This window comes from Electrophorus electricus, chromosome 7, assembly GCF_041902795.1.
Source record: "Electrophorus electricus isolate QZ-2024a chromosome 7, ASM4190279v1, whole genome shotgun sequence".
Classification (NCBI taxonomy): domain Eukaryota; kingdom Metazoa; phylum Chordata; class Actinopteri; order Gymnotiformes; family Gymnotidae; genus Electrophorus; species Electrophorus electricus.
This window is the reverse complement of record NC_137503.1, coordinates 29,022,120-29,037,431: the sequence shown is the minus strand read 5'-3', so window position 1 is coordinate 29,037,431 and position 15,312 is coordinate 29,022,120. Positions and strand designations below refer to the sequence as shown.

Sequence of the window (15,312 nt, the reverse complement as noted above, 5' to 3'; positions counted from 1 at the left end):
TTAATTCACTGTCTTGGAATCAGTTTATTTAAAAAAAGAATACTGTTGTATTTGTTGTATTCGGGAGACCCTTGGATGACTTTGATTTGCTTTGGTGTGTTTGTAGCTTTCCCTTAGTGCCGAGTGATTTTCCTGTTTCACTCTTATCGTTGTGCCAGGTTATTTTCTACTGAAGATTTAAAATCAGCATGCCATTTTAAATGATTAGCTACAGCATTTAAGTCTGTCCTGGAGAAACATGCTGTGTCAGACAAGGGTGGCTCCCACACTGCTCTCCCTTCACACCCAAGAAACCTGCATGAAATAAGAGAAACCTGTGGTACCACTTTATTTCATAGTTGTGTAAAAATACAGTGTAATAATTTACACAGCAACAGCAGAAGCTTTATACTTATCTAAACGTGTAATTTAATGTTTCATGTTTTTGTTGTAACACACAAACATTAAATGGACACTAATGGCCAGTATCTGAGTAGTTGCTGTGTAAGTCCTTTGAAGTTACTGAGTTCCTTTGGGTTACTCTGTTAAAATACTACTACTAGCATGGTGTTTGGCAAGTTGACGTCCTGGCCAGATGCATTGTAAATATTTGTGTAATGTAGGCAATCATTTTCCCATTCTACAAACAATCAGAAAGAGGTCTTTCTTATGTCCTGCAACTTTTTTCAGTTCTTAGCAGCCACTTACTGTCTTTGTTCCACTTTAAGATAGATGGACAGTTTGTTTTTGTTTCTGTGTAAGCTGATTCATGTCTTTGCATTAGGTGTTCTACTTCTCTAATCCATCTACAACACTGAATACCTCCTCTGTAGTTACATAATGACTTTTATAGTTTGTGTATCTACGCCGATACTAGGAATATTTGATAAAGTGGAGCCTTGTGTTTAGGCCTGTCTTGTCATTTATACTGCTGTGATTCACAATGATACTTCATCAGCTTTGTCACTTCTTTAATGGATACTTCCTTCAGTTCATTTTGTAACAAAAGATAATCAACATTTATCCTTGCAAACAAGGTCATCTTTTTCTTCTGTTTTTGTCTCTTCTTTTTGTTGGATGGCAGTTAGCTGTAGATGGCCTAAAATAAAACATTGATCCATTTGTTTTAAAAGCTTTAGAGTTACTGTCTTGCTTGGGTTGCTCAAAGTATGAAATGATGATTGAATTGCATTCTAGAGAGACTGCACCTCTTCACACCAGTCGCCACTTCAGCAATACACCCAACTCGTACGTCAGTGGCTACATCTCGGGGCAGATTTTTGAACTGGAAGACTTGCACTAAAGGTGCAAATTTTGCATCATCCACCAAGTTAATATTTTAACAAGGTAATATTCTGAAATACCAACCAGCAAACAACCTAAGTGGTCTATTTTTATGAATACAGGCCTGTAGATATGCAGGCTTTCAGGTATAGCAGTGCTCTTTGGCATCCTTGCAACTTCCAAAATAACCCTGTTGTGGTATAAATTTATTGAAGCTTAATCTAACAGTGGTGAACAGTTAACAACCATGGACATTTGCAGAAAGACTAAATGGTGCACAAGAACACAAAACAGAAGCTTTAGCCAAGGTCAGTAACAGCTGTGTCTTTCATGAATTCCTCCTTGAGCTTGGTTTTCGTCGTCTTTCCCCATTTCCAAGTTCTTGCGAGCTCTGGGTTTCCTCTTCACTCACTCCTCTAAAGAATGGTAATATCAGTAAGCCACTCTCGCTCTGATGCCGTTCTCCTTCATTACCCCTCTTCCCTCTCCAGCTCCTGATGCAGTGCTCCTTCACCTTTTTTTGTCCTTTGTTTTTTCTCTCTGCCTGTTTTTAGTCCCCTTTTTTCTTCTCATATTCATCATTTTAAGGACAGCGGTGCCATTGCAATCTTTTCACCTTTTGAAGGAAAACCGTGTGTGTGTGTGTGTGTGTGGGGAGGAGGGAAAGTTATAGTGTGAAAAACACAAAACAACAAAAGAGCTCAGCTAATTACACCAACGGGGAGCTGCTCTGTCAAGGCCTTGATTTCACCCCGCAAAGAGCCGTCAAGAGCCCTAAGAAGCTCAGGGCACATGGAGTGCACTGCTGGGGGTGCATGATTGGCTGGTGGCGAAGCCCTTGATCGTAACCCTGTTAGAGGTAGCGATGCCCACCAGGAGGGCAGGGTTGTGAAAGGAGGGAACAGCTTGCTAATTTTATTGACAGAAGCTGCTTGCACTTTCTCTCCAAGGTATGTTCATTAAAGGCTGGTTTATTCCACCAAGCAAGGCAGCTTTTTAATTGACTATGGATGATGAACTCCTGGTTATTAGCTTTCGACTGCATTTGTTGCATTTGTAATTTTATTTACATCTATTTTTATTTATCTATATCTGTTATATCTATGTTTATTGAATTTTTTGTCATTTTATATCTTACAATGATATTTAAACAAATGAACAAAATGACCTGTTTAGAATTCTACAAATATGATTATTTTCCTCATTGGAAGTTGAAACAACATTTCAGCTTTTGATTATAACTGTTAGATGAGAAGTGTTCTCTTAATGGTTTGAGCTGCATTAGAATGTCCTGACCTCTAGTAAACCCTGTTCCTACAGCATTTGCTAATGGTTTTACTGCAAAAAACCTCAATCTCAGTGCCCTTTTTCACTCTTGCAATACCTCCGAGGGGGCCTTGAATTGTGTAGTGAGTGAATGCTGAAAGTTGACTGTTTGAATCCTGAAAATCAATCCATGCTTTTAAAGACCTTTCAGACACCCTTCAGTGGAGTTGTACCATCTTTAGACTGCCTCACCTCAGCACGAGAGCCTGTTCTCAGTCTGGTTGGGGGTCCGGTGCCGAGGCACAGATCAATGTGGGAGCTATGCAGTAACACCAAAAGCCCATCTAACCAGACAGCCTGTTCTTGGTGTCTGTGGAGCAGACCGGTTCAGCCTACCCCCCACCCCCCGTCTGAGCGTGGCCCAGCAGAGACACTGCCAGGAAATGACTCGCATTTGAGACGTGCGTGGAATGGAGCAGATCACGAGTTGACAAACTCCATGTGGTGCACTAAGTTAGTACAACTGGTGTTGATTTAACAGGAGGCTGGCCCGTTCAAGGTGACTACAAGCTTTTGGGCTTTAAAAGCTGTATTAGTGGAGAGCTTGCTGGCATTTGCAGGAATGTGGAGGATGCTGGCGCACATTGGGCTGGCAAGCGGTTCGCCATGTTGCTCGGGTTCTGGCACATTCAGCTCGACAGCTGTCCTCTCTGCAGCGCGGCACGTCAGGGGCGAGGCCTCATTCTGCCTCACGTTGGTAAGAGAAAGTAAAAAGCCCTGGTGCTCTAAGGCCTCCCCACACTGCATGGCAAAGGGAAGAAGCAGGTGCCAGTATTACCTGTAAACATCTGTACCAAAAATAGGTGATGGCAACACTGTGTTCGTGCACGAGAGTTTTAGTGTTAGGTTTCTGAGAAACATTGGTAATGTCACACCGAGTGTCCCCACTAAGTAGTGACCTCTTTTCTGCGTGATTGGCAGCTCTCTGTATAAATTAAAACCTCAGCTTTCAACAGGTTTGCCTTTGTGTAAAAGTGCTCGCATTTTCCTTAAGGAAAACATTTTAAACATTGATTTTTTTTTTTTCCCCCGTCTTCCCTTCTCTTCTTAGATGATATCAACTACATTAGCCTTGCTATGATATTTTACCCTTGAGCCATAAGTATGTTACAACCTGTCAGTGTACGTGGAGAGGATGAATTTCCAGTTTTTCTGTGCGCCTCTGTTCATGGTTCTGCCGTCTGAGCTGCATGGTTCTTCCCTCCCTTGGTCTTTGGTGTACCATTGAGACAGGAGAGCAGCTCCTCTTCTTTTTCAGATCAAATTCCTCTTCTGCTGGTTGAGGTTGCCATTCTGTTAGTAGAAAGGTCTTGTTGGACTGCTCTGAGCCTTACAGATACTATGGTAAGTCAGTCTCTGTGGCATACATTAACCAAGAGAGATCAGAAAATCATTACTGGCTCTGTTTGAATGATATATATCCCCTTCTTCCCTGAAGAGTTATAGACTACAGAGGAATAAAATCAAACCAAGTAGACATGAACCTTGCAATCAGAAGGCGGACACCAATCTAGACTGTGCTTTCCCTAAGCTTTATGTTGCAGTGATCGTTATTTGCAGAGGGTTCATCGTGATAATCATTCTACCATGTAGCCATGATTGTTGTGTCTCTTCTTTTGCAAGTCGGTCATTATGTGGTGGAGAACATTTTACATCAGCAAAAACCATAAATAGTTTTGGGGGATGGGGCCACAGGACTTCACTTTACTGAGGAAAGTGCCAAGACAACAATTTCTCACTCACAAGCCAGCCCTGGGGCTACTGGACTTGTAGTCTCAGAACAATGTTGCATGTCCTGCTTAAGGCATGGAGAATGGGGCAGGGAGCTTATAACCTGCTTCTCTGCAGCCATTTGGTACAAACTCCATTTTCCATACTGTTCATTTGGGGTTTGACTTGGCCAAAAGACTACATAATACTTGTTAAATATATTATGCAAATAATTACCTAGTTCAAGAACTCAAAATTACATCATGCTCACTACTATTTCTGTTGCCACTGACATCCTGCCCATTTTGACATGAGAACAGCGGCACATTTAATTTAATTCCTTAATGAGGGAACTATGGCTTTTGTAGATGTTCAAGTGAACTGGGCTTTGCTTAAAATTGTGATCTACTATTGACATAAGATAAACAGCAGTGCTAATTTTAGAGACACCATGTTAATATTGTAATATTGAGGCATTCTCTGTGTGTTGGTTTTGTACAAACTCATCGGCATGTTTAAAATGCATCTGCCTGTGCTATGATATTCAGGAGAGGGCATGCGGTGATATTTTGGATTCATTATATCTGAGTTATTTTATGGGCGTTTACTGGAACTTCCATGTTCACCCTATATAAACCTCAGAGGTAGCAGTTAGAAGAGGGCTGCTTTGATCCAGTAAATCTGCACACCCATTCCCTCCCAGGCTGCAGAACACCCATCTCCACGGTGGTCTTTATAGACAGAATTAATGTCATGTGTCCAGTAATGACTATAAAACAGAACTGTTGTTATAAAGATGTCTCTTTTGTGACTGAACACAAACTATTCTTTCTGTGTTTTCCAGTTTTTACATTTTGTGTCTTGGTTTTATGCCTGTGTATGTTGTTTCTTTTATCCTATTTTGGCATCCCCCTATTATTCTCATTATGACTAACACCTCTTTGCTCAAATGTGCAAATTTTACCACTCTGCATATAAGAGCCCAGTCCTAGAAGGCCTCGTTTGACTTTTATAGTAACGCTTGGTAGAAAATGCCCAGAAACCTTCCTCCCAAACTGAGTGTACACATATCAGGGAGCACCCATGCTGGGCTGATTTTGCTCCTGTTGTGAATCACAGCCTAATAATACTGAAGGCTTATAAACAAACAGGTCTTTGGAGGTGTGAACTGAGAGTAACACTCACTCTCACTGGGTGAGGGGAAAAGGTACTGAGAAAGCGTGGCATGTTTGCCCTCAAAAAGCAAAGTGTGATGAGCAAAGTGTGGGGCCCAAGCTGACAGGATCCCTCAGGCTTTTTAATTGAGCTGATTTTCATTGGCTGACAGTGAATGTAATCATATGTTCCTGTGCAACAACGACTGCATTGGGTAAGCTCTGAGCTGTATTAATTGCTTACCTTTTTAGGGTCAGGTTCGTCATTATTGTGTTACCTGTATGCTACATTTAGGAGAAAATGCATCTGCACACTTTAGGAGAGTGTGTCTGGTTTGTTTCTTTTTTTTAATTTTTTTTAATTGTTCTGATTTCAGTAAAACATTTTGTTAACTCTGTGTGCACGTGTAGGTAAAATGCATCTTCAGTCGCTCGTATGGAGAGGTGGTGTGTCTTAAAACGCCAGGAGAAGATGACCGCACAAAGTTCTTCAGTGACCTCATACTGGTACAGGCTGCCAGGCCACCGCCCCTCCGGAGGAGAAAAGGTACAACACAGTGTACCACACCTGTAGTGGTAATGTACTCAATACACTTATTAAAACACTGCACCTCATTTAAAGTGGTCAAGTTTCATTTTTGTCGGCAGAAGGTACAATCAAGCTGGCTTTAAAGAGAGAGAGAGAGCTCGAGAGAGAGAGAGAGAGAGAGAGAGAGAGCTCATCATTGTGTTTGTGGGCGGAGTCTCCATGCTGTGCATGGTCTTTTGGAGCTGGTGTCCCAAACCCCTGTGTGTGTTCTACCAGCATTCTAAGAGAGCTCTCCTTCTGCCCACCCTGTCACTGCTGTCTCTGTGTTTAGTTGGGATGACTGTTTGGTGATCAGATTTGCTGCTGGGCAGACTGATATTTTTATTTTTAGTTTTTTAAAAGGGTTTCACACAGCATACACTGTCCCTCCAGCTGCTAAGCATGCCCTGGGAGAAGGAGTGAAGCTGTTAATGACCATGGAGGTTATTGTGTGTTGGGGTGGGGGGGGGTGTGAATCAGTGATCTCTTTGCATGTGATATGGTAGAAGAAGGAAGCAGAAAGGCTTCCATGGCTGCAGTACTGTGGATCATTTTTGATAAAATCTTCAATACCATTCTCTTGGCATGTGCCATTGTATCTTTATACCTGACTGGATGATTAGAAAACTCAAGCTGAGCAATGTGGAGCAACAACTTGGTCAGTTTACACCATACCCGTTGTCTTTTTACACCATAGTTGATGAATGAATGGAATGAGAGACTTAAATCTGTCCACCCATTTATTGTCTAATCACAGTTTGTCCTGCATGCAGTTTCAACAGAAGCCTGTAACAAAGTGTCTACAGATGGATTGAAATCTGGACATCACATCTGCCAGTTCTAGGCCTCAAGAACTGTGAATTGACCGACAACTGTAAAGCCATGAAACTGGTTATTCAGTATGGACCCTATTTTTGCATCCCAAACCACTACTGTCACAGAAGTGATTTGGGATGCTACTGCTACATGGACTGGTCTTGTATTACAGCCATATTGTTACCATGTAATATCTTGATACAAATACTTTTGTCATTTAGACTATGTGTGCGTGTGTGTGAGAGACTTAAACAATAGACAGATTAAATATTGTTAATTATCTTGAAATTACATAGATAGTAAATTATATGGTGTCAAACTTGAAAACCCATCATGCTTTTTTTACTGAAACAAATAACAGCAACAATTATGCTTTAATAATCCCAAAGAGTATATTTCATATTGCTCAGTGATGATATGTCAGATTTTTAAACCGTTTTCATGTTCCTCATCCCGATCCCTAGCAGGGTATCCTAATTTATCCTTGACATCTCTCTTCTGAGAAGTCTCTTCATGCAGCACATTACTATGTTAGTGGCTTCTCCCACAGTAGGGGGCAGGCTTGCAGAGATGAGCTTTCAAATGGTAATGTAGGCATGAAGGCCCATTGATGCGAGACAGGGGGTCTTCCCAAGAGCTTCTTGGAGGTCTTACTAAATAAAACAGCTGCCCTATTTCCATCAGCAGCAGTAGGGCTAGCTTTGGAGGGACGGGCAGGTTAAAAACACATGCAGGCTCATGAGCATGCTCTCTGCCCAGACCCCACTGCTGCTGACTCCCTGTGGCTGCCTGTGAGTAGCTAAAAGTTTGCTGTCAGCAGTTTTTTTTTTTTTTTCCCCCTCCTTGCAGTCACATTGTGTTGACCCATGTTGGTATTTTTTCTCTTTGATCTGGTGAGTTTTAAACTAGACTGCTCTCAGGTGTAGTGTAGAGTTTCTAGCTGAAGACTGTCTATAAAAAGCTCTACACCTGTGACGTAATGGCCAACACTGCTCGACAGTCAACACTTGGATCTAACAGTCACCAAAACCAAAGTTTACTTTCTCCATCACTAAAAGAGCAGCTGTAGTATGAAGAAAAGCAGGTTAAATGGATGATGGAATTGTAATTTCGGAATTGTAATTCTGAAATTCTGAGGTTTGCAATTAGGTGCATTATGTATTTCAAATCAAAGGAATAAACTACTCTAAGTGTGAGTATTTCTCACATTTTGGTGGAGCAGTTTTGTTAATTGAGAGGTGTGTGTGTGTGTGTGTGTGTGTGTGTGTGTGTGTGTGTGTGTGTGTGTGTGTGTGTGTGTGTGTGTGTGTGTGTGTCTTCAGTATGTGATTTTGAGGTGCTGCCTCTAGCAGAGGACCCTGGCCCTCGGAAACACTCTCCAGAGGAGCAGAAGCGGCTGGAGGAGCAGGAGGAGAACACTCTACGCGAGCTCCGCCTCTTTCTCAGGGATGTCACCAAGCGGCTGGCCACAGACAAGCGCTTCCAGATCTTCAGCAAACCTGTAGATATTGAGGAGGTGGGCTCGTTTGACAGCTCTCTGAATACACCAGAGCTAGGCCAGACCTAAGGCCCTCAGCCCTCTGCAGTGCAGTTATATGAGCAGGTGCTGTGACACATGTGCAAGCTATAGGCCACATAGAGTATGAGCCTCGTTACTGGATGGCAACATGGTGGTGCCTAAAAGCACAACTCCACATGAAGTACTATCTAACTTAAAAAAAAAAAAGTTTCACATCATTGAGAAGAAATCTCTGCTCTTTTACCATCAAACATTTTTGAAATGTGTTTTTACTAGGTGTCTGATTATCTGGAGGTGATCAGAGAGCCTATGGACTTGTCCACTATCATGACAAAGATTGACACTCACAAGTACACAACTGCCAAGGACTTCCTGGTGGACATTGACCTCATCTGCAGCAATGCGTTGGAGTACAATCCCGACAAGGATCCAGGCGGTAGGTGCAAAAAGTGCACATAATGTTTACTGGTCACTAGTTTGTTCCTTAGTGTATTGCAGATGGCTTTATATTTTCTAAATGAATACAACCAGAACAAGGAAATGTTTAAACAATGTGGTCAAGGTTGACGCCATAAATACTTTACTTATTTAAACTCTTGTAAAGTTTAAAAAGAATACAACAAATAAGGAGTATTCCATCTTAGATGTTTTACCAGTCAGAGAAGTGAAAGACATGGTTTTGACAGTTCAGTCTACAAGTGGCTCATATTTTCTCTTTATCATGTCATTTGTTGTAATTGTACACAGGATAAGATGTCAAACATTCTGAGTCATACCATTAGTGTTTCACATAAGACGTAGCCCACTCACTTTATCACAACCTCACAGAACAGAACTTTAAGCAATGAGCTTAACAGCGGTCCACTGATTCCATTGTCGTTATATGTCATTAGTCAATATATATAATTGGCAATGTAAAGAACATGACTACAAACTGTTATAATGATTCACAGTGTAATATTACATATTTTAACATTTAAAGGGGTTTTGTTTTTAAACATACAGTATTGCAGATTTATGATTACTTTATATATCACAAATGAATTATTTCAAAGTCCCAAGGCCTGTCATCAAAACAATGTGAGAGTGATATATTTATTTAGTCCTTGCCTTTTCATTTTTTTTCACACCTTCCTGCTGCATTGGTTATTTGGCAAAGACCCATACATGGTTATCTAGTACTGAGAGAGGATGCTTCTCTCGTGCAACTTCTTATCACACCATTCAAGCAGCCATTCATTATTTAAACTCGAGACCTGGATGTGTTTATATGAAATATGCACATATCCTGTGTACATACACCCCTATCTTTTGAATAATTTACATAACTAAGAAACCAATTAATTCTACTTAGTAGTTAAACATTCTTGTTCTTTAACTGAAAGGCACTGTATGGCCTTTTATTATGACCACATTTGGTTTTGAATGGCATTACATATTTCTTCCAGAGCATAAGTCCCAGTTTGCAGGAGTAATTGTTGGCATGCTGAAAGTTGTTGGGTAAATGCAAACTGTGACCATGAATAAATCACATCTGTCCTTTTAGTGGGACAGCGTGAGTCATTTGTTTAAATGCAGTGTCCACGAAGGAGCAATGAAAGGGACAGTACAGAATGCAAATAGCCATTTTAATGAGGGAACAAAGCAGGCTTTGGCTGCATCTGGACCAAGGGAATATGGAACCCAGGGCCTATCGTGACCCAGGCCAATTTGTCTGCAAATGTTTTATCACCCAAGCATGAATATTACACTTGAAGTCTGCTAACCAAAATGTCCTTCTCCAATGTGTCCTGACATACTCATTTGTTTAGTTTACAATTATTTTTCTGACAGTAGTCTCTAATCACCAATTATTAAATAAATAATTCTATAGTGTATAATTGCCATTTTCCCTGACATCTAAAGTATATAATTACATGATCATGCTTATGAAATATTCTGACTTATTAAAGCAGGAATATTTTTATAATAAAGGAAAGCTATATACAATTTTGTCTCAGTCCTTTACAAATAACTTAAGGACATTTAAGAATAATTGTTATTGAAGACTTAACGAAGATTAACATAATTAATGTTACCTTCTTAAAAAATAGAACTGGCTAATACACATGCAGAGGGCATAAATCGAGTCCCCATTCTACCCCCTTTCTTAACTCTAAACTCTTTTATATGTATTTATTTTCTATGGTTATTTCATGCACACCAGTATTTTCTCTCAACTTCCTTCTTATATTGGTACTTGTCATGACCCATATGAGTTTATTCATGGCAGCAACTAGTGCCAAAACAGGAGGTGTTATCAACAGACATGAAAAGTTAGAGGTGTTGTAGCCTGTCACTTTTAAAGTGTTCAAACACTGCCTTTTGATTTTGTTTTTTTTCCCTCGTGTGTTTCTTGTGATGTATGTGTTTGTGATGTGCCACCTTGCTTTGCTAGTTTGTTGTGTCTTTTTGCTTAAAACATGATCAAGGCTGCTAAGCAGTTGAACTTTGAATGGTTATAAATAAGTTGACTTGGCAACCTGATTTATAAGATGTTTCCAAGCCCACATTAAGTAAGCTGGGTTGTAAAAAGGTATACTTAATGCATCAAGTTAAGTATATGTATCCCACAGTTCACCCTGTTTGTATCATTTCAATGGCATAGTTCTATATGCAAAAATGCTCGGTATCTTTCATGTTTAATGTATGATACAACTGGCGATAATAATCCTAGCCAGCTAGCTTTCTAATATCTGATTTGACAGATCTGGAATTCATTCAACACATACATTTGTATTTTATACTGAATAAGTAGGGGCTTAGTTCTAAAGGGATGAGTTATGTGACTTCAGCTGTATGATTTAAATAATATGATTTCACCTGGACATTCTAGTAGCAAATCTTTTTTTTTGCCTCAGAAAATTTGTGATTTCGTGACTGCTAGTCAGCAGCCTGAACCCAAAATTCTGTTGGTCTGCTCTTGGCAGCCTGCTTTTGTATTCTAAATCTGATTCACAACATTAGTGTACTCTCTGGGCGCTTCACTCTTATTCTATATGCTCTAATCAAGCCCATCCTCCAGTTAAGTGTACAACCTTGACAGATCATGATCCCTATGTTCTCTGTCCTGGACCCACACGCTTCTCTTGTAAACACCACTGATCATTCATTTATTTATTTATTTGTTTAATTTAGTGTGCAAAATGTAGCAGCTCCCCAACCAAGAACAGCCATAGGCAGTTTATTTTTTCTCACTTTGCAAAACTGGGAAAACAGAACGGGTTTCTTTCCCACAGCATATACTTATGAACATGATTTGAGGGGGAATGCCATGAGGAGATAATTGCTTACAGGGATAATTGCTAAGCATGGCATCTTAAGAAAAATATACGGTGCAGTTTAGGCTTTCTAGGTCAGTGTGGTGTTATTGTTTTGGTATTGTGTTTTGTGTATAGTTTAAGCTGAGTATAAGAGCAAACAGACTTAATTTGGTTTCAAAGTTATTAGGTAGCCTAGAGGAATGTATAAACTCAAACTCATACTCATTTGTGATGGTGCTATCGACTTCTTGCATTTTCTAGTCACAGTATGGGCCTGTTTCTCAGGACCATGACAGGGTATTTCAGACTTGTGCTTCTGGAATTATGGTGTATACCTTCTATTTAATAGACAAACGCAGATGTTCTGGATTTTTTTTTTTAAGTGCCACACCCCTATTGTTCTCTTTGTATTTGATGATTAACATCTTGTTTTATTGTGTGGGCTTTTTCCCCACAGATAAGATTATTCGACATAGGGCATGTAGTCTGAAGGATACAGCCCATGCAATGATCACCTCCGAGCTGGACCCAGAGTTTGACCGCATGTGTGAGGAAATCAAAGAGTCTCAGAGGAAAAGAGGTAAGAGCACAACGGAGCAGAAGTACCATGCTTCATTGCTTCCATTTTTTGTTATTTTATTTCCAGGATGAAAACTGGGGCAGTAATTAACTGTTATGGCAAACATTAGCCTTAGGTAGCTGTCTCTAGCTTCTATTTAGCTCATTCATCACAAGATGAGAGAACATTTAGGGAATGTTGGTTTATAGAGGAGTATGCCTTCAAGGCCCAAATCCAAGAGATTGTATGGCATTGACCATAACCATGCAGACTTTCCTCACTCCTGATTCCAGACTCTGGTTGCTACATCTTGGTATACTGTTACAACAAACATATCTGATAGTCACCTCCAGGCCTGCCTTTCAATTTCTTTTCATTTGCAATGTTCAGTGCTCAATGAATTTTGCAAGCCATGGAGTGAATTGCTCAAGAGAAGTGCTAGTGAATATTTTATGTGTATGTGGTGCACTGGGGATGTTAAAGGTATCAGTTTTGTAGACTGAAGGTTGATGATTCTGTATCTGTTAATATAAGAAAGCCACATTTGCTTTTATAGTCCATTACTACTTTGCCATTTTAAATTAGGCAGAGCCCTAATATTTCTTTCCCTCTATCAGGAGAAAGCATTTAGTCTTGAAGCAGTCTCAAAAAATGGACTCACGGACTCACTCACTCACTCCTTGTCTCTATTATTCACACCAATACTCCCGCTCTTATCCACTAACATTCACATAAACTCTGAACACACAGTGCAATTTGTGTGCAGTCATAACCCTGCTGAGGAGAGTGTCAGTGTCTCTGTGGTAAGTTGCTGCTGTCTGGCTCCCTCAGACCTCCAGACTCCGGTTCAGCAGGCAGCCGCCCCAGCTGCCGCAGTAGGCAGGAAGGCCGTGGTGGATGAGCCCACCGGGAGCACCTCTCATGGCGATGGACTGGACAAGCACTGCAGCAGTGAGTACCCACATCACAGCACCAGCCGAGATGACTGGCTTCATGTATTACAGTTTTGTCCTGGATTTTACAGGCAAGGGACATGTATAGGCATACGTTCTGAAGCATTAAATTAGTTATTTAACTTCTGCTGTTTTTAAACCAATTACAGAGCTTTTCCCAATGTTTAGGGGTACGTTGGTTTGCTTAAGAGGGGTTAATTGTACAGGTGACATCACTCCTCTAGTGGTAGGGTTTCAGTTTTTCATCTTATCAGAATGTGGATTACGAGGAAGCCTGAGAACATGTTTTTGCCATCATTAAACACTTTGACACTGGGCTATTTGACGCAAGGACATTAGCATGTGCACCTTATGAACAAATTCTTTATGCTGCTCCATCAGTCCATTTGACTTGTAACATGGGCTTAAACAGCCGATTGTGTTTAGCATTAATTTAATTCTGGGGAGACACAAGACCTCTTCCCCTCCCAGCCTGGTGAGTTCCTCTTTGCAAGACCACAGACAGGAAACCTTGTAGACTTTCATCTCCCACCATTCCAAGCCAGCCGCGCTCATCAGCACGGCGCCACTCAGAAGCTCCATCCTCCAGCCCTGGCGCTTGCGGCTAATCAGGCCTGATAAAAGCCAGACCCCAGGCGAGTGCTGCGCCTGCCCGGAACGACATGCTGCCGCATGGAGCAGCACAGCACGGCCACCTCATTACGCCTGCTCACTGGCTCCCCCCATGGAGCGGAGCAGCATGCTAGCCAACTCCACACAGCCAGGGCAGGGCCCTCCCATGGCCTGCCAGCAGATGGAGAGCGAAGCTTTGGGGATGTGGAAGAATCACACCACAGCCATGAGGGAGGAAGAATTAAGATTGGTGCTTTTTCTGCATTTGGTTGTATAGGGATATCAGATGTAGAATATTCTCTTTTTTTTTTTTTTTTTTTTTTCCTGGAGGAATGCATCTGTGAGATATTTGTGTTTTAGCTCATCCACAAGAGGCTTTAAGTTATCTCTCCAAAAGACCTTTGCTGATTTTGTGCAAGATCCTCACATTGCCAGGTCTGACTGAGCTCTAAAGCTGTGCCTAGCTGCTTTGCATTTCCATTCTAGGCATAACTAAGACAGTTCCCTTAATTCTCAGCCAAATTCCCTTATTTCCCAGCCAAGACAGACTCATTAGATTGGGAAGCAGATTTGAAATAGCAGGAATTGGATAGTACCAGATTCACTTCAGGAGACCAGTTAACTGCTTTTGCACATACAGGGGGTGTGGAGGGGAAAAAAAACACATGCAAGTAGGCCTGAAAGTCTTTCTATCTTTCTTTTTCTTTCTATTTTTCTTTTCTTTCTTTTTTTTTCTTTCTTTCTATTGTCAGTGTGGCAGCTTTCATCTATTTATTGGTTTTTTGCTTCCTCCAAAAATTATGTATTTATTTGTTGTTGCTTCCTTTTGGTTTATAGATTTTCAAAGATGCTGAGTTAACAATGTCTAGAGATACATACACTTCATAAGCATGATGGAGTATATTTCATTCAAACAACAATTTTGTAATCTTACAAATTTACAAGCAAAAGATGTTAATGTTTTTCCAGTAATATTTTTTCCTGGAAAACAAAGGATTATATTTTAAAGGTGCAATTTATGGTGCTTTCTTCATCGAAGTCTGGTTTGTTTTTAGTTTTTGTTTTTAGTTTTTTATTTTTGGGTTCTTTCATCTGTCATGAATTATTACAAAAGCATGAGCAACATATGCAGCTTTAGCTGGTGTGAACCTTGTAGTCTGTAATCTCTATGACCACTATGCTGGGTTATTATCTGAAAATGGCTCTCTCGATAGCCATGTGTTAATAATAGTGCAGTCATTTGACTGTGTTTGCCACCTTCTGTTTTAGTGGGGAAGAATTATTCAGCAGAGATTTTCAGTAGCCTGGTTAGCCCAAGGAATGTTATGCTGGGAGTGTTTAGCATTGCAGGGATGTCAGCTTCAACTTGGATTTGTTTTTTAATGAATGTCAATACTGAAAGCCCAGGCCCAGTTAGAGGAGTCAGGGCAAAGGGACCTATTTGCTTAGCGGTGCACTCATGTTGGCAGGCGTAACGAGAAACAGTTCCATTTTCAAGATTGGATGCTCTGGCTCTCAGGTGCTCACTGA

The 15,312-nt window shown here is 40.7% G+C and overlaps 1 protein-coding gene across 2 annotated transcripts in view; it reads left to right on the top strand.

Annotated features, from left to right (window-relative positions):
• atad2b (ATPase family AAA domain containing 2B) overlaps window positions 1-15,312 on the top strand; it is a 61,377-nt gene that overhangs the window by 14,777 nt on the left and 31,288 nt on the right. For both annotated transcript variants that reach the window (XM_026997788.3, XM_081717933.1), the window contains exons 20-24: window positions 5,865-6,000; window positions 8,160-8,353; window positions 8,633-8,792; window positions 12,116-12,238; window positions 13,049-13,168. In XM_026997788.3, coding sequence (XP_026853589.2) covers window positions 5,865-6,000; window positions 8,160-8,353; window positions 8,633-8,792; window positions 12,116-12,238; window positions 13,049-13,168 — 733 coding nt within the window. The remainder of the gene's footprint in view (window positions 1-5,864; window positions 6,001-8,159; window positions 8,354-8,632; window positions 8,793-12,115; window positions 12,239-13,048; window positions 13,169-15,312) is intronic.